Here is a 20,878-nt window from a genome sequence, read left to right as displayed (position 1 = left end):
TTTTATAGGTGGGTCAAAAATTCGGATTGAAATCCATAGCGTTTCATGCCGAAAAAACTATCGGCGAGCCCAAGTGTAAATGATCACTTGGGTAGTACAACACCAGGGCAATCCTATGCAAAGGTGGAGCAAGCTCCGTCACTAACTTTAATATTCTCTCATAATACATCTCTTAGGAGCTGGGTTTTACATTATGAGAGAATATTAAAGTTAGTGACGGAGCTTGCTCCACCTTTGCATGGAGTTGCCCTGGTGTTGTACTACCGAAGTGATCATTTAAACTTGGGCTCACCAATAGTTTTTTTGGCATGAAACGCTATGGATTTCGATCAGAGTTTCGGACCCAGCTATAAAATAAAACGGGATTTACCATCTCCCTTTCAATTAACAAATTCGCCGGTAAAATAGCCTTTTGGCTTATTATCTTAGTAATTAACAATAATTAACAATATAGGAGTGCACCACTTCGGTAATTCGATAATAGAGGTATGCAAGTTTGTGTTCACTTAAAAACCTTGATATTCCAAGTCTACCTACTCACTGATGAGACCTCAAAAAAGGTTGAAACTGGTCTGGGTAGTGACCTCTTCTCATAATGTAAAACAATACATATACATCTCTTAGGAGCTGGGTTTTACATTATGAGAGATTAAAGCTAGTGACGGAGCTTGAGCCACCTTTGCATGGAGTTGCCCTGGTGTTGTACTACTCAAGCGATCATTTACACTTGGGCTTGCCGATAGTTTTTTTGGCATGAAACTATGGATTTCGATCCGAGTTTTGGACTCGGCTATAAAATAAAACGGGATTTACCATCTCCCTTTCAATTAACAAATTCACCTGTAAAATAACCTTTCGGCTTATTATCTTAGTAATATTAAAAGTTCTTTATAAGTCAGCATGCACATTTAGAGAATTCAGAGAAAGATGTTAAAAAAGCAAAGCTTTTATAACATCTTTGTATAAAAGTAGCTAAAAAAACTGTAATGGGAAGACTTTCACATAATACAAAATATAAATTCAGGAAGGTAGCAATGAAGACTACTGAAAACCTTACAAATCATGGAAAGAGTACTGTAAAAGAAATCAGAGATGATAAAGGTAATTTGCAAACTGAAGATAAAGATATTCTAGGTGTCTGGAGTATTACTGAAAGATTACTAGCACCTACTTCTACAACTCTCCATCTCCACCACTTAATCTGTCAACCATACCGAACCACCACTACTATCATCTACATCAATGCCATCTACTGCCCACCACCACCAATAGTATTTTTTTTTGTCTGTAAATTACATGTGTCATCAAGGCTAATTTGTCTGTATGTAGGATTAAAAAAAAAAAAAAGTTTCCAGGAAAAAAAAATACTGCTACCTCTGTATGAGACTGATTAACTCGCCTTCCTTCAACTGAAATAAGCCCATAAAAAGATTCCTCTCGTCATGACGAGAATCAAACCCAGGCATTTTCAAATTGAAGGTCCCATCGTTTTTCCAATTGCACTATGGAGGCTTACTAATAATATACTGGAATGCAATCAGGAATATGTAGGTATAAAATTTCTACAATGGCTGCAATGCATCATTCAGAATGCCTAGTCAGAACATCAAATTCCAAAAGACCATAGAAAAGACCAAATTCCAAAATTCCATAGCACTCTCATTTTGTACCCATTCTAAAAATGGAAATAAAAGTGAATGCAAGAATTACAGGATCACTTAAAGGTCAAATCTGGATAACTGGGAATCCTCCACAAAGCCTTGAAGGAATGCGGAGAAATAACTGGAACTTCCAACCTCATGTCCAATCCTCACCTTCATAGTGTACATCTCATTAGTGGGCATCCGCCTGGATACTTAATGAATGAGGACTAACAGACAATTTAGAGTAGTGATGTGGGAAAATTTCAAAATGGAAAATTGGTCAATAAGACATTCTGGCACATTGACACAGAAGATTCTACAAAGGAAGTAGTAGAGGAATTTGAGTCATTAGAGATGGCAGCTGACAAAGAAAAAAGAAAAGCAGGTCCTGGTTGGAGATTTCAACAGCAGAATAGGAAATGAGCACAAACATACAGAAATTTTTGGGGAAAATTTGGAGAAAAGCCAATAACAATGGTAGGCACCTGCTGGATTTTGTTTTGGACATGGATTTATCATTAACATGGTGTTCCAACATAAAGATGTGCACGAATTCACATGAAGAGAAAACACAAGAAATTAGAAAAGTCTTAATGACTAAGTTACTGTTCATAATGATATCTTCGTGCTGGTTCATTACACAGAGTATAGCAACATTTGAAACAAAGTGATCACCATTTATTTCTGAGCAGGATAAAAATGAATATCATATTTTAAAAAAATCAAAAAGCAAAGCAGTTTTCTATTGTAAACTACAATTCACCTATGCAAAATTTTGTTGAAGAAAAGAAGTGTTTGAAAACACATCCAGTGAAAAAGAAGTGTTTGAAAACACATCCAGTGAAAAAGATGTGTTTGAAAACACATCCAGTGTTTGAATCAAGAATCAAACACTGGAGACTCATTGGCAAACTATAAAATAAATAAATAACTGACTGATTCAGCAAAGGACACATAAGTGAAATAAAACTAAATGTGATACAAAAGAATTTTAGTGGTGCAGGTAAAATTTACATATGCATATCTGAGAAGAGATGAGAAAAATTTTCGAGAGTAGAGAAGAAAAAGGGTTCACACCAAGTAGAGGTTAATATCAGATTTTCACTTCCAGAGCTAAAAAAAGACACCTAGGGTGAAGTAATGCAGAAGTCATATTTCCAATATACAAGTAGTGAAAAAGTATAACAACTTCTTATTAAAATACTTCCTTCACTCGAAGATCTGACAACATCAGAGTTTTGCTAAATAACAGATAAGTTTGGAGGAAAATTGTTGATAGTAAGTTAATATAAACTTAATGAATATAGTACTATAATGGTATTCTGTATACACCTATCCCAGAGGATAGGTATCAGGAATTTGATGCGAGAATTAGAAGAATTTCCCTATCGAGTGTTCCAAGGCAAGGTTTATGAAAACAGACTTATTAAGAAGATGCTAAGAAAAACTGAAGATGCTAAGGGAAACTCAGAAGATACAGCTGTTTTAAAAGGGAGAAGTATAAGATTTGGTAATATTGGGATAATGTCAGATAAAAAATTAATTTGGAGGAAAATTGTCAATTGGAAGTTAGTATGACATGAAAGTTGCATCATTAATATCATGATATGATATCCTATGCACTCCCTGAGAGTACCTACAGGAATTTGATGATTGACCAATTTCCAAGATGCAGGATAAATATACAAAATACAAATGTGTATAGATGCAAAACAAAATAGGAGTCAAAACTCTGGAGCACAAACTGTTTCAGAACAACTGGAGAAGTATCAGCAAGACCAGAAGATTTTTTGGAATCCAGTTTAAACAATATTCTTCTGACTTGCTCTCAGTAGTAAATCAATGGAGACATAGAGTACTGTGAGATTGGAATGATAAATATTTTAATCTTAATAGATTAGTAAAGCAAGAATTCAAGAAAAAAAAAGTAAAAAGCCAGGATATTAGCCTTTTCCGTGGGTAATAAATAATACAGTAGATTCTATATCTAAAAGAGATGTGGAAAGATAGAAATATTTCTAACACTACCAAATATAAACTAGCGAATACCCTTGTTTTCTCAATCGTTCTCTATGGTGCAAAATCATGGACACTTGGTAAGAGAGACAAAGAGACACTTGACAGCTTTGAAATTTGGTGCTGGAGAAGGATGTCAAATATCTCATCGATGGATAAAAGAACCAATGTCAGTATTATCAATCGGTTAAACATCAAAAAGAGATTGAGTGACATATTCAACAAGAAGATACTTCAGTAATTTGGTCATATATCCCAACGAGATGGCGATAACATTGAGAAGGAAATAATGCAAGGAAAAGTAGGAGGAAAATGCAGGAAAGGAAGACAAAGAGCAAGATGGATAGATCAAATCCAAAGGATCTCAAGTCTTTTCTTGGAAGAAGCAACTGCTATGTCAAGAGATAGAAGTAGATGGAGAAACATTGTTGCAAAGGTCATGAGGAGAGCAATGAAGAAGTGTGTGTGGTTCCCAATCATGAAAGGTTATTGGTAAAACTACAATACATTTGTACCATGAGTAAAGATTTTTTTTTTTTTTAAGCAATTTTACACAACAGTGTCCAAAACTTAAGGACAAATATTATTTCTGAAGATTACAATCGCAAATTCAGATGAATCACTTTGTGGCAGTAGGTAAACATTGAAATTTTCAAATTGCATGCAAAGGGATCACATAGTAGTATTCAAGAGGATAAAATGCAAAAGGCTGCACTAAGCAAATTGTATTTGAAGGAAGCTTCTTCATGAAGGAATAAAGTTGCGAACTTGGAGGTGTTGTAATGCTTCAAAGAGATCATCTAGATCAGGGGTCGGCAACCAGCAGCCTACATGCGTTTTTGGCAGCCCATAAAAGGTTGACCATACTTGAACATGGCATGTGGCTCGTATGTTGAATTATTTAAATAATACATTTTATAATATGAATAATAAATTAAAAATAATTTGATACCAATACTTTGTGATTTCGCCCTGCAACTTGGCGCAAGTCAACCGTGTCAGTCATCATGAGCGGGGATAACAAAGGCGACTTCATCCGATGGCAATGGAGATTTTGGCGCACTTTTGCAGTCATGTTCCCTGGTCTGTCTTATATATTTGTTAAAACAATTTCAAAAATGGGTTCAAGAAAACTTAAAATTGCAGATGAAGTAATAAGGTTTAATGATGAATGGAATAGCAAGTACTTCTTTATTGAAAATGGGAGTAAGCCACTTTGTCTTATTTGTCATAAAAGCGTTGCTGTTATGAAAGAATATAATATCAGATTTCATTACGAGAATGAACATGAAAGCCAATACAAGGGTTTGAACTGCAAACTTAGAAAAAATCATTAATAAATGAGAAGCTTCTTTGATTGCTCAGCAAAACATATTTAAGAAGCAAAGTATTCATAATGAATCGGTTGAGTATAAGGACGTTACACAACTATCTGACAAAAAATGTATTATGACTCTTGCATTTATGGTAGATATTATAACGTACCTTAATGAACTTAATTTGAACCTGCAGGGCTAAGATAAATTACTAGCAGAACTTTTTTCTGACATAAAAGCATGTCTGTTGAAGAAATATATGATGGAAGAAAATCTACATCCTTATATGTTGCAAATCTGCACCTACAGTTGGATGACAAACACAAAAGGAAACTTTTGTTGGCATTATTGAAGATTCACAAACGGAATTTTCATAAAAATAGCATCGAAATGAGATTATTTTTTAACCCTTTTAATGTTGATGTTGATGACGTACCAAACCAACTACAGATGGAAGTTTTGAAATTACAACGCAATGAAACATTAAAGAACACATTTTCGTTAGAAAATGTCCAAAAATTTTATCGATGCTTACCAAGAAAATTTTAAGGATTAATTAGTTTCACAAAGAAGATGATATTTCGAAGAATATACATTTGCAAACAAGCATTTTCTGCCATGAGTTTTAGAAAAAATAAATTTTCTTCTCGACTGACTGATGGACATTTGCATGCTTCGATTCGAATTTGCACAGGTTATAAAGTGGATATAAATAAGCTGGCTAAGGGAAAACAATCACAAAAGTCACATTAAGCAGGGAGACACACGTATTGGATGCATAAACTGTTACTTTGTTTTTACGTGATAATAATTTTAATTGCATTTCATTTTCATGCTTGTGTCATATCTCGCATTTTAAATATTTCTGTGCTTTTTTTTTTTTTGAGATTGATATAATAAAAATTGATGACTTAAGTATTTTTTTTCACTCACTACTTTTTAATTAAAAGCTACGGCCCGATTTTTAAAAATAAAAATTGAATGTTGCCCACGAGCCTGAAAAGGTTGCCGACCCCTGATATAGATGATTTCACATGTGGAAAAATTATTGGAAAGTTTGAAGAAAGTTGCAGAATTACTGATATTGCCAGTTTGGAATAGCATAGCATTCCAAACTGGCAATAGCATTGTAACTCTGGGCAGCATTTCAAACCAATGGAATGTGTTCCAAACATTTGCTAAGAGGTGACTCTTACTCTACCACAAAGCATGAAGAGAGATTATTGGTTATAACAGCAAAATGTAATCTATGTGCCATGGCAGGTCAGCTTGCAAGTCTGCTGCTCCATTCAAGCACAGGTGTGCAGATCTTGACAACTGTGACAAGACGTCTGCAACAAGTAGGCCCAAATGCCTCAAGTCTACATACCTTTATCCACAGCTCATCATAAAGCACAATTTCAATGGAGTTGTATCCATAAATATTGGCCAAGACACCAATAGGCTAATGTACTCATTACAGATGAGTCATTTTATTCTTTCCGATGAAAATGGCGTGAAAGTGGTAATGCTTATAATCATGAGATTGTTCTTGAAATGGATAGATATGGCAGTGCTGGGGTCATGGTGTGGGGAAGCATTATGCTTAACGGAATCGAGCTACAAGTGCTGCATAAAGAGACTACGACTGGTGAATGGTACTGCAAAAAAGTTCTTTGTCTTGTTCAACTGTTCTGTGATGCTGCAGATGAAGAATTAATTTTTATGGATGACAATGCAACACTACATCATATGAGAGCAGTGGAGATGCTTCTAGAGGATATTAATCGAACTGCATCTCAACCTCATAGAACACGTTTGGGATGCAACGGGGAAATGCAATGCTGCTCGAAATTCCTCTCCAGAAAACAAACTAGGCCTTATTCTTGCTCCGAAGAAGGAGCGTGCCAGTTTGCCTCAAGAACTCTTGAATCACTTGGTGACAAGCATGGTATGATGTTATGAGAGCTATATCACAGTTCAGAATATGCATATTCCATACTAAGATGTCTAGTTTTCTGTGAGCACTGTACATTAATTACTTAACTACGTCCTTAGGAAATTTGTAATTTTTGCCAAAAAAGTATTGAAATGTAATTTGTACGAAATTTATAACATATTTTTGGTGTAATGTAATTTATTAGTATGGTGGCATTATATTTATGTCCATATTTGGTTGCAGTGATGGAAATTTTTTTCATATACTGATAAAAAAGTAGTTTGCCCTTAGTTTTTGGACACAAGTGTGTGTGCGTGTACATTTTCTTTTTTATTTGTTTTTCACAGTCTGGAAACCCTGCTCTAGAGACCAAACATGGAACTTTTTCAGGTGACTTCAGGCCTCCAATAAACAGGGTGGTGGTCTCGTACTGGGCAATGAAATTTATCTTCCTCCTAAAGACAATCACAAACATTAATGCCCATGGCAGAATTCAAACCCTCAGCTTGTTAGTTGGAATGGGTATTCTAACCACTCAGCCAACCAAGTCTGGAAGAACAAAAACAAAGAATATAACAAGAATCTGCTTCATTTATTTGGGACACAATGCTGTTTAATTGGGCCAACCAGTAACCTTTACTATGTGTAGTATTAGAAAAATTACATAATCTTGCTTCAAAAATTTAGTACTGATTGGAGTTGGCAGTGATGATGATGAAACAGGGCTGTTTTATCATGCTGTTTTGGATGGTTCCCCTGTGTCAAATGCCTGATGCTGTTTGGATCAACGAAGCAGTGGATAATGTAACAGAGTTATGTTGTTCAAATATGTCAGGAATAAACTGATAAATGAAAGCTGTTAGTTATTGGAATAAAGGACGGACCTTGATGCTTTAAAAGGATTAGAATGTAGAGTTTACCAGTTCAGTACCATGTGAACAAAGATCTGTGGATGATCTGAAATTGGCTTATGAGTAAATTTATTATGTTATTAGTTGACTAATGAGTAAATACTTTCAAATACTTGAGATGTGATTTATCAGACGAAGAAGTAAAAGATGCTAAAATATCAAAACTTTGATATTTGACATGGACCATAAAAAACATTTCAATAGAATGGACAACAGCAGACTTCCAAATATATACAAACATAAAATAAGTGTAAAGAAGAATCTGAAGATCAAGAAAGAGATGGCATGAGACCAGAACATGACATCTGGCCTAAAATCCATGCTAAGAAGAAGAAGAGTTGGGATATGGAATCACAACAGAAATTACACAGTATTTTAATGGTTCTTGGCTTAAGGAGCATAAAAATCAAATCTTTTACAATACGGTTTATGGCCAATAGTTAGCATGAATAAGTAACAAGACCATTCGAAACTGTTTTTCTTATGGTTTTAAGCATTCAATCATGGATATGGCAGATGTGGCCAATAGTGAAATGACATCCCATTAGACATGAACCACATTAGGACCTATGAAGTGTTTGTACCCACTGATGGTATGATCTTCAATATTTCTGAAATTCAGGAAATTGCAGAAAAACATCAGAAAATATTAGGAAAACAAGAAAGTGAGCTATGCTCAATTCTTACAATGGCATTAAACTTACATGCAGTGCTTTAAATTCTTGATATGCAACTTAGCTTAAGTAAGGCAGTTGCCTAACTGAGACAAATGTTATTCCTGATGTGCCCACTTAATAGAAACCACTACATAACCATCCAAAAAAAAGGAATCTGGGTTGGACAAAACTTAAAAAAAAAAACAGCATTGACAAAGGAAAAGGAAAGTATTACTGCAATTTGGACATGATACGAGCTCCCTGCTTTGGATCCTTTCCAAATCAGTTTTGGGCGTGTTGACAATTTGTTTACAGCTACTTTTAAGTTTTAGCATACATAGAAATGTACATGCAACCCATGAAAGGGTTTCCACCCATAAAAAGGTTTTTGCATAAACCTGTAGTACATTTTTTTTTCCCCTTATGTTTATTAATTTTAAATAAAAAATACAAAAAAATATTTTTTTGAACATAGTCTGGAAACTCTGCTCTAGGATCAAATGGAACTTTTTCAAACTATTTCTAGTCTCCACTAAGCAGGGCAGTGAAATTTATCTATCACCTAAAAAACTGTTTCAGTAATACATTCAGTTAAATGTTTGGTTTAGTTCAGAAGACTGAAAATAATCCAATCAAAGAAATGAGGCAAACAAATCAAGATCACCCCACCACTTGGTATTCTTATTTGCTAGTAGATACATAAATGAGAATGGCAGTGCAAGCTCTCCATGAGAGAAGAAATAAACAACCACTGCAGTATAATTAAGAGGATCATTGGGAAGTATAAGATGAAGAGTGTCTGAATAGTAGTTAGGATTATCTGATATCCTGGTATTCTTATTTGCTAGTAGATATAATGTGAACAATGTGATATTGCTAGTGATAGCAAATTTCTCAACATCTGATTAGCACAGAAAAGGAAAGCTAGTTGAAGTTCTGAACATTAAAATCTCTGAAATAACCTCACTATTAGAAATACTGGACTGAGTAAATCAACATTTAATGAAAAGAACTGTAAAATTTTTAAAAATTGTAAAATAAATGACTGTGGTATTAGAAGAGCAACAGCAACAACAAAAATTTATATTATAGGGCAAAGATATTTTTTCAAAGCCAAAAAAGAGGAGATTCTAAGTTGGACATGCCCTGGCACGGGAAAACAAAGTTATGCATCAATGCTACCTTTCAGACAACAAGAGTCAAGAGTGTGTAATTAGGGGGAAAATTGACTAGTGATGAGTTTCTGTTAAGAAAAATGTATGGTTTGGCAAAGAAAGACTAAACATTGATGAAGATAGAGCTCTCTGTGAGATTTGCTTTTTCAGAATATATTATATTTTGCTTTCCTTTAATTTTCAAAGTTTTTTAAGGTCACATGAAATTTTTTTGGGGGGGGGGATGTGGAACATATAGTAATGTATTCTTTGCTAAGCCATATACAAGAAAAATTTCACAAACTGCAGCCTTAGAAATATTCATACAGACTATATTCTGCTCAGATATTCCAAGAGTTTGATTAAAAAAAAAAAAATTGTTCACAATTATCAATCTCTTTCATAAGAGACTGCAAGAAAGAAAATTTTAAACTGATTAAATGTTTTGTATATAATCTTAATTAAAATCAAAAAAACAGCTAAAGCCTTTTTATTCCCGTATATTGAGAGTAGGCGACGCCGTTTAGCCCTATCTAACTTTCGTAGACTGAGTGGGCAGTTCAATCTCAACTGGCAGCCAATCAGAGATAGCAGGATCAAAGCTATCACTAATTAAGTGGCACGCAGTGAAGAGAGAAAGACAGCTCAAGAAGTGCTGCCATCTCGTGGTCCCTAACCCTAGCACAATATATTTAATGTCTGAAATCATGTGGGTTCTACGGTCGATTTTCTTGAGTTTATGGGAAGAAAAACCCGCTTGCCCATGCCAGAGATCGACTAACTCGGGAATCGGTCTAAAAAAGCTTAGAAAAATTTCCTCTAGTAGGCGACTAGATTAGAAACAAAGTCTTCCTTCGTGCAGTCAATTGCCGTAGTGTGCAAATGCCACATCCACTGAGCTACACAGGCTATAAACAAAATGAAATCAATGATAAATTCACTTAAAGAATTGTTTACTGGGAATAAATATGGTAATTTTAGATCCTACAATTTAACAATAAGGGTCAAAGCTGTATAACTGAGAGTACACCTCCACATAGCCTTTAAAGGAATGCGGAGAACCGACCAGGGTTTCTGACCAAATGCCCAATCCTCACCTTCTCGTGGTGCACCCTGTTGGGTATCTGCCTGGATACTGAACGAACGAGGATAGGTTGGCAATTTGGGATTTAGCTGACCAAATTGTTTTCTTATTGGCTTAAACCAATATACAAAATGATGGTACAACATAAAATTTCACGGCTGGGGCGTCGCTCGGTTACACAAGGCCCCTGTTGTTTTCATCATGGAACCAGGGCGAACAGCGAAAAGTCAGCTACTGAAAAAAAATCTAAAAGCACACCCCACCTCAACATCACCAGAGTTAAAGATCAGTACTATCAACAATAAGAAACCTGAATGGCAGAAATGAAGCTAGCTGAGGAATTAGATAAGTACCAGATCGACATAATAGGGGTGGACTGAAACAAAAAAGACAAAAAAAACTGCTGAGATCTTTCAGAGCAATAAATACAAAATGTTATATTCAGGTAATAACAATCAAGGAAAAGAAGGAGTAGCCATAGTATTCAACACAAAATACGAGTCTAATCTTCTTGAATGGCAGGCAGTCATAAGTATAGTGATGTGGGCAAATATCAGAATGGGGAATTGGACAATGAGACTTATTTGTGTCTATGGTCCCACAGAAAGCTCTATTAAATTTGATGCTTTAGAAAAAGCAAAAGTTGGTCCTTGTTGGGGATCAAAATAGCAGAGTAGGAAATGATTGCGAGACATACAAAAATATTTTGGGGAAATTTGGAGAAAAGAGCAAAGTTAATAATAATGGCAAATACCTGTTGGATTTCTGCTCAGGACATGGACTGGTTATTACTAACACCATGCTTCAACATAAAAATGTGCACAAATTCACATGGAGAGAAGAGGCAAGGAATAAGAAAATTCTCATTGACTATGTTATTGTGGACAGTGATGTTTTCTTCCTGGTGCAGGACACCAGTGTACAGAGAATTTGAAATTGAAAGTCATCACTATTTAGTCTTGAGCAGAATAAAACTGAATTTCATATTGAAAAGAATAACATGTAAGAATGTTTTAAAGTGAATAAAACTTGAGCAGCTCTCAGATGTGAACTGTAGACAAAAATGCACAAGGTTTCTCGAAGAAAAAACGAAAGAGTTTGAGAACAGGAATCAGACCTTGGAGATTCAGCTAGAATCTCCAAGGTCTGCAAGCCATGAAGAAACCCCTGATTGATTCAGCCAGAGAGGCATGTGGGGATGTTGTCTGCAAGGATAGAAAAATCAGAACCCCATGGTGGACACAGGAAGTTAAAGAGATAGTGAAGGAAAAGAAGAAAGCATATCAAAAGTACCTGCCAAATAAGTCAGCTTGTGCTCTTAGAGAATACAGAGACAAATGTAAGAAAACTAAACACTGTGTAAAACTAGCTAAACAAAATTCATGGGAGGACTTTGGCAAGAACATAGAAAATAAATATCAAGAAGGTGGCAAAATATTTGGAGGTTGTTGAAGAAGCTTAGAAATGGAGGAAAGAGTGCTGTAAAAGGAGTTAGAGATGATAAAGGTGACATGAAAACGGGAGAAAAAGATATCCTTGAAGTATGGAGTAACTACTTCAAAAAATTACTAAATGTGACAAGAAGTGATAAAAAACACTGAACAGGCAATGCAGTCAGGAATACATATCCATACTTGAAGTAGAAAAAGCCATCAAAGGCTTTAAATGTGGAAAGGCAGTAGGAGTAGATGATATTCAACAAGAAATGCTGAAGTATGGTGGTATAAGAGTCTTACAGTGGCTGCACTGCATAGTTCAGAAAGCCTGAACAGATGGACGAATTCCCAATGATTGGAGTAGAGCTCTCATAGTACCCATATATAAAAAGGGAAATAAAACTGAATGTGAGAATTACAGAGGTATTTCCATACTGAGTGTTCCTGGCAAGATCTATGCAAGTATATTTGAGAAAAGGTTGAGAAGAATTGTGGAAGAAAAGCTTGGTGAAGAACAAGCTGGATTCAGGCCAAATAGAGGATGTCAGGATCAGATCTTCACTTTACGACAAATAGTCGAGAAAGCATGGGAATATAACAAAGATCTGTATTTAAGTTTTGTTGATTTGGAAAAAGCATATGACAAGGTGCCAAGAGAGAAGCTATTCAATATACTACAATTATATGGTGTCAATGGGGCATTATTTCAAGCAATACTTAGTCTTTATTTGAGTTGTAAGTCAGCAGTTAGAATTGAAGGAAGTATAGGAAGATGGTTTAATGTTAAATCTGGTGTGCGACAAGAATGTGCATTATTCCCTCTGTTATTCATTATCTATATGGATCACATTATGAAGGAAAGTGGTATTAAACCTGATATCAAAACTTGGAGATGTTAATGTCAGCTCTTTGCTTTATGCAGATGATGTTATACTTCTAAATAAATCCGATACAAGTCTGCAAGATTCTCTGACTAAATTGAATAACTGTTGTAATAGATATGGTATGAAGGTCAGCAATAAAAAGACAAAGACAATGAAAATAGGCAGAATCATTGAAAATGTCAACTGCGTTGTGAACGGAGAACCTGTGGAACAAGTAAAACATTTCAATTACTTAGGCACGATTTTTAGTGAAGATGGTAAATTAAATATGGAAATAGATAACAGAATTATCAGAGATGGTATGGTAGGAAGTCAACTGAATAAATTCATGTGGAATAAGAGAGAAATTAGTCGGAAGACTAAATTAGCTGTATACAAGACAGTGTTCAAACCAGTTTTAACTTATTGATCTGAGAGCTAGGTCAGAAGTAAAACACTTGGCCAAAGACTTCAGACTGCAGATATGAGAGTCCTGAGAAAGATTATAGATGTGAACAGATGGCATTAATGGCAATATCATATTAAAAACAAGGATATTAGGAAAGAACTTGACATTGTCAGCATCCAGGAATGCATTAGCAGAGCTAACTCTCAGGTGGTATGGTCACTTAAACAGAATGGGAGAAGAAAGATTAGCAAAACAAGTGTTCTCTGCCAGGTTGGCAGGAAAACGACCCAGAGGAAGACCAAGATATAGGTGGATTGATACGGTACAAAGTGCCTTAGATGATAGAAATATAAGATCTGATAATGTTGGCGTCTTGACAAGTAACAGACTGATTTGGAGGAAAATTGTAGATAGGAAGTTAGTAATGATGTAATTTTTTTCATGTAGTACTATCATATCCTGTACACCCCTTGGGGGTACATGGCAAGAATGTGATGATGATAAACAAAAAACTTATTAACAGTGCCTTTAATTAAACAGGTGAGTAACCATTACTCATTTGGACGATATGGTTATTTCTTGCTCTCAGGAGTAGCTTTTTTAATCAGAAAATTGGTGAATGCTCTCTGTTGGGTTTTTTTTCTTTTCTTCTTCTTATTCGTGATAACATCTGACTGCTTCTCAAATTTGCTTTTCGACTTTGGCAAAGTGATCAGTGTCTTGATCCATATTTTCAAGTAGCTGAAGTCCTTGATTTAGTTTGGAAAATACTTCAGCTAATCCTTTTACAGTAAATGTTTTACCGTAAAACATTTTCTTTTCTTCATCTTCCTCATTATTCCTTTCTTCTACAACTCTTTCGTTTTGGAAAGTCTTGATCTGCTAATTCTATATCGGTAGTATTGATTTCTAAATCCAGTTTTCTTGCAATTTCAACGATTTCTTCATCAATTTGTTCTAACATACTATGCTCATTGTACTCTTCGAGTGTCTTCTGCGGTAGTAACTTCTTCAAATTCCTTGCATACATTGTTCCAATACTTCCTTTCATGAAGGTCCAATGTTCTGGAAACATTGATTAATATCGTAATTTTTCCAAAAATCTCATAATCTTATAGCATTGTTGCCCATTGCTGTTATTGCTCGAGAAAATGTAGTTTTCAGATATGTCTTGAATGTAGTAATCGAACCTTGATCCATAAGGTTGAATCACAGCTGCTGTATTGGACAGTAGATACATCACATTTATATTTTCATTCAAATCGCCAATGTGAAGAGGATGTCCTGGAGCACTGTCAAGCAGCAATAGAATTTTAAAAGGTACGTACTTTCTGGAATAAAACAATTTAAGAACCAGTCTTCGAATAAAACCATTGTCATCCAAGCCTTAGGATTATTCCAATAGTAAACTGGCAACTTATTCTTGTCAATGTTTTTCCACGCTCTGGGGGTTTTGTGAATGACAAACAAGAAATAGTTTTAATTTAAAACGAGCAGCATTTCCTCCAAGAAGCGTAATCCATCTTTAAATGCCTTAAAACCAGGCGTCGATGTAGCTTCTCTGTGAATGTAAGTTCGTTCTGGCATTCTTTTCCAGAACAGTCTGGTATCATTACATTAAAAATCTACTCTGGCAAATAGCCTTCATCTTTTATCATGTCTTTCAGATTTTTCTTGAAAATTTCGGCAGTTTCAAAATCGGAACTAACAGCGTCTCCCATTATTCGTAAGATATGCAAGTTAAATCGGCTTTTGAATCGATAAAACCAGCCTTTACTAGCATTAAATGCATGCTTGCCGTATTTATCTTCTTGTTGTTTCCTAAAAATTGTCAAATACTGAGATGCGTATACAAAAGCAATGTGATATATGTATGTATATGCTGGCGGCAAAGTTAAATTAGAGAATTTTTAATAATAATTTTTGACCGTCATAAGTACGAATCATTGTAAGTCGAGGACTACCTGTGTGTGTGTGTATATATATATATATATATATATATATATATATATATTCACTTTTAAGCATTAGTATTATTCAACATAGGACAGAAACTGTTTTCTTTGCCTATAGAGTACCGGGAAAATAATTCCCATTTTGATGAAAATAAATGTTTCCCATGGTTAACGTGGGTTGATTACACTACTCTATATCACACACACTGTGCTCATTATTTAAGTGGATAGATGAATTTGGACTTTTGAAAAAATTGAAAAAATCCACAGTCATAGCGATGAAATTCATCTATTATCCACTTATTTCAAAAAAGTATATAAACATGTGCATGCACATGCTCTCTCTCTCACACACACACACCCCTACTGATCAACAATGAAACTATCATTTACTGTCTCAAGAACACGAGTAAGATCACAACTATGATGAAATCAAATTGCAATGAAACTTTTTAATTATTACCACATACCAACTTTGGTTCTTTGAAAACTTGAGAATTAATCATATCCCATGCCTGAAGACCCAGAGCTAACATACGAAGCAGTAATACTAGCACCTGGTTATCCTAAAAACAAATTGAAGAATAGTGAATCTGCATGCTTTTTGGATCTGAAAGCTTCAAATATTTGTTAGTGATGAGAAGTATAGCAATCCTACAAAAATTAATTATATTAATAAATTAAACAGTATTCATGCAGAGACAAAGGTTAGATGTATATCTACATTTATAAATCAAAAGTACAATAAGTCATATATTGGATATTTGCACTTGTGATTACAGTTCATTAAGCAATTTTTGGCAATGGAGCAGATTTTTGTTTTTTAAAACAAAAAGCCTTAGTAAATTTAACTCTTAAGCACTGTTATTAAAAAAAGGATTTGCTCTGCTCCATTGCCAAAAATTTCTTAGCAGTTTCTTTTATATTTAAACATTTTAGGAGCATAATGAATTTCAGTAATCCAAAGTATTAATATATTGTTTCCTTGCTACTTCCATACCCCTTTAACCTTGGCTATCTTAAAATATCTTGCAAAAATTCTCAGCTCAAAACTTTACTACGAACTTACCATTCCCCACAGTCACTTGCTAAACCAATGCAAACTTCACTAGATCAACATTATATTAACATATTACAAACAAAAAATATATATATTGCCAGCAAAGGTTGGTCGATTGGTAGAGCCTCTGCTGTTAATCGCTCGCAAAAACTTAAGCATGTTTGAGCGCGGTTAGCAGTTAGAAGGGGTCAATCGTTCGATGGTGTTGGCACACTCTCCCTCGATGAGTCTTTGGACTCCATGGAGGTGTCACATAATAATAATAATAATACACAATTTTTAAAGAAATGCCTTTTTCATCATGTCATAGCAAAATATGCCAAAGCATAAGGAAATAAATCCATCCCAGGTAATAAACAAAAATTTCCTCCATACCTCAATATCATTCATAAAACAAGCACTTAGCTATAGAGATACAATATAAAAACATGAACTTATAACTATGTCCATAGGAATCAGTTAAAATATCTTTTAGGACTTCAAAGAATGGTAAAATTTCCCCAATAAATTGCAATCATTAATTAATAGTGCTTTCTGCACAATAGAGGAACATCATCATAAAAAAAAAAAAAAAAAAAAAAGGAAGTCTTACAAATTTATCAACACAAAATAGTGCATACTATTTTCCTTCCCACCTTCACTTTCTCCATGCAACCCCCCAAAAGTAAACATAATGCATTACTTCATTTATAAATTTATCTAACTATATGCTGTCTTGGGATGAAATAGAAGTATTAAATAAAGGACTAAATTATGCTATTCCCCCCAAAAAAAGAATACACCACCGAAGCCCAAACTAAACTAGAAAGTGATCCAAACAAAAGATGTATTTTTCAAAAAGATAAAAAAATATCAAAAATTGCAAAATAATTCTTACACAAAATCTCCCACCACAACTTTTACATGGTACGATTTTTTTTTTTTTAAATAACCCTGACTTTATCATTAGTAAGGCTAATAAAGGAGATATTACTATAATAATATTAACTCTTCAACATATCAAGCAAGCTACCATATCTCCCAATAATATTCTTTCTTCTTTAGATGCTTCTTTTCTATATAGACCAACTTTGATGTGCCCAAAACCCTCGACATCACCTACTCTGCTTATATATGACCAATTCTTATTGGAATGTACAAAATTATCTCCTACAGATATCCTCTCTCTAATAAGACTAATAATCTCGGCAAATTACTTTAAATATAATGACCAATTTTACAAACAAATCTTCCTATGGGCCAGAACATTAGCAGTATACTCTATGACCTTTTTCTTGCCCATATAGAAAAAATTCTTTCCCCTCTCTGCAATTAACATCATTTATTACAGTTAGATATGTGGACATTCAACACATTTAGCACCAGATTAAAATTCCCAGATGAATACAAAGAAAATTAAACCCATAAACTTTTGAATTTAACCCTTATTAAGTTCAATCTCATGTCAGTACCAGAGTATACCACAAACCTACAAACAATGGAAATTATTTGCATTTCACTTCCTATCGCCCTTACTGCATCATTAACACAATACTTATACAACAGTTTTTACTGATAAATGATTTTATTACTTTATTATTAATAATAATTATGTAACCATCAGGAGCAGTCTGCTCTTGAAATAAACATAACATCTCTAAACTTGACTGATTTCTTCCCACACACCACTAACATACCTAGTCTTTAGTCTAGTTTAGTTTAGCATTTATATCCTCCCCCCACCGACAGGAATTTCATAAAGCCATTTTCACAATGTCATGTAAGACTAGCTAAGTGAGCCTTGAACAAAGATAATAGAATGCTGCTCTCTTTTAAGTTGGACTTTTGCTTTTCCCGCTGCAAACAAGCAAGTCAGCCAGTGAACATGCACTATACATGGAGTAATTTCAAATTACCAGGCCTTCTGGTAATTTCAAATTACCAGAAGGCCTGGTAATTTGAAAATGATAAGCTATAAAAGAATGAGCAGTAAATAGAAATTATTTCTTAATCATCTGAAATATATATTTCTATAAAAGCATAACTTCAGTGATAAAGCAGCATTTGCGTCCTTATCATAGGTTTAAGAAAAATATGTTCTTAATTATTAAAAATAAAATCTGTGTTTAGTGTCTACATCATCTTCACATGCTAAAAGATATCATGGCAAATATGTAATGTTCAAATCAACTAAAATTTAATAAATAATATTTTACTACATTTAACAATGAAAATATTACCCTTGGAAGTCCTTCATTGTTAATCAAATAACCTAATATCTTCATGGCAGAGGTGGCTAAGAAATTAATGGCGTACTGATCGCACAAAGTCATTGAAAGATCTCTGAAATAAAACAATATATTTTATATAAGAATTAACACTACTTACAAACCAGAATATACATAAAAATAATCTGATAAAAATAAAAGTTAATCTTTAGCTGGAGGTTGTTATCATTGAAAAAACAATGTATGAGAAACCATTTCCATAGAACAGAAGTAGATTTAAAGAAAGTGAAGGAAGAGAAACCGATTCAACAGGTTTGCAGTTGGACCATGAATGGATGCTGAACAGTTTGAGTGAAAACAGCCAAACTTTCCCTCTTCTGGAGAGTATCATGGATTTTTTTTCTGCTTTTGATGCACTACTCTGAATAGTTTAAGACCAGCTGATTAATTTTTATAGTCAGCAACTGGGTAGATGAGAAGTTGTTACTTCTTATCTGCCCAGTTGTAACAACAGCAGAAAAAGGAAATAACATTCACAAAGGGTAAGGAAGTTATGATGGATGCATGTTAAGGTTAGGAAATGCCACAGGTAAATGTCAGGCCAAGAAGAGAAATTTGATCTGGACTAGAGATTATCAAAAGTAAACTGAGATATATTTTGTAAGAAGGATAGAACTATGTTTTCACTTAGAATGTTTGAGAGAAATGGAGCACATTACCATCAGCAAAACTATCCATAAAATTTGAGGTCTATGATTTATATAGAAGAGGACGAACAAAAACAGAGACCTGTGGTGCTACAGGAATGGGAGGGACATCTGACAAGAATAAGTCATTTACCATGATACAGTGAAAGACAAGAGAGGGAAATGGCCATCCATCACTGCAAAGAAAAGAAAGCAGATCAGAAGAGCCAAATTTGCTAAGTAGGCATATATATACCAGACCCAATATATGCTACATGATCTGCTGGTATGACAGTAGCAAAATCAATACTAGTAGTTGCTGATTATTTGATATGCATTCATCATGTGAAAAAGTCTCTCGATGACTTTTCCATTATTTTTTTTAGAAACTGAGGTAAAAGTGATGGAACAATAGTTATTGACCTATTTCTCACTTTTTTCTTTTTATATAAGTGATCAAATAGAAAACAAGTTTTCATAATTTAGGATAAAGGTATGAAAGACTATAGAGACAACATAAGATGGGTGTCAGTTCTCAAACAAAATGGATACCAGGAGAAACCAACAGAACCAAAAAATGTTAGTATGGGCATATCCTGTTCATAAAAGACATGCTAAGTTCCAGACTACTATCATATGGCAAATCACTGCTTTTTTTTATACCCCTCCTCTCCCACTTGCAAATGCACATAAGGTTTAACCCTCCAAACGGCCAAGACGTCTATAGACATCCAACTAAATCTGGATATGATTCAGCCCACCTGTTTAAAGAACCAGGATAAGAAGTGCAATTTGACTGTCCTGTCCATTAGAAGGTGTGATAAACCCTCACGCTGAAGAGAACGGTTAATCGGATTAACTCACGTTCGTAGCTACCTCTCAGTTGCCTATAACAAGAAACGCACATCCTTGTTCTAAGCTGGTTAAATGGATTTTAGTTATATAGGATAGACTAAAAATAGAGAAATTACTTATATTTTTGTTTTCTCTTTTTATTGTACAATACAATTTTAATTTCTGGACAAAATAAAGGTCTTGCATAATTTCTTCACTTAAATATTGCCTTACCTTGGAGAACCAATTTCATTTTTAATTTTTTTGCACTAATTTTTTTCTAATCGCTTTTTAGACAAAACATTATTCTTTGTTCTTGAAGAAGTTAATTCACAATAATTATTTGAAATATTCTTTTAAAAAAAGAAATGAAAATCAGCTGCCGACGTTCCAGATTATATTATTTTTATACAAAACCATCGAAATCGAATAATACTTCACAGATTTCCTTTAGGACATGTTGGAGCAACTTTGCTTTATAGAGAATAACATGAAATTCTTTAATCATATCACTAAATTTTTTCTTTATATTATATAGTAATCTACTGTTCTTTGTACTTTCACTTTCTTGGTTTCCCTGTATAATTGGTCATTACAAAATGAAATTAACAGTTATAGATATTTACTGCATAATTCAGATATTTTATTCTCCAATTTTTAAATTAAGCGATACATTTGCTTATTTTTATCATTCAAAATATGTATATCAAATGCATCAAATGTGAAATTT

At 34.2% G+C, this 20,878-nt stretch overlaps 1 protein-coding gene across 2 annotated transcripts in view; it reads right to left on the bottom strand.

The window, feature by feature from the left end:
* NELF-B (negative elongation factor B) overlaps window positions 1-20,878 on the bottom strand; it is a 146,166-nt gene that overhangs the window by 71,491 nt on the left and 53,797 nt on the right. For both annotated transcript variants that reach the window (XM_090396498.1, XM_090396499.1), the window contains exons 5-6: window positions 18,641-18,743; window positions 15,832-15,927 (exon numbers count right to left, since the gene is read on the bottom strand). In XM_090396498.1, the coding sequence (XP_090252624.1) occupies window positions 15,832-15,927; window positions 18,641-18,743 (199 nt within the window). The remainder of the gene's footprint in view (window positions 1-15,831; window positions 15,928-18,640; window positions 18,744-20,878) is intronic.

This window comes from Typopeltis vanoorti, chromosome 8 (assembly GCF_054136105.1).
Source record: "Typopeltis vanoorti isolate ZY-2024b chromosome 8, IOZ_Tvanoo_1.0, whole genome shotgun sequence".
Lineage (NCBI taxonomy): Eukaryota > Metazoa > Arthropoda > Arachnida > Uropygi > Thelyphonidae > Typopeltis > Typopeltis vanoorti.
Note: the sequence above shows the minus strand (reverse complement) of the source record. Positions and strands in the feature narration are given on the sequence as shown.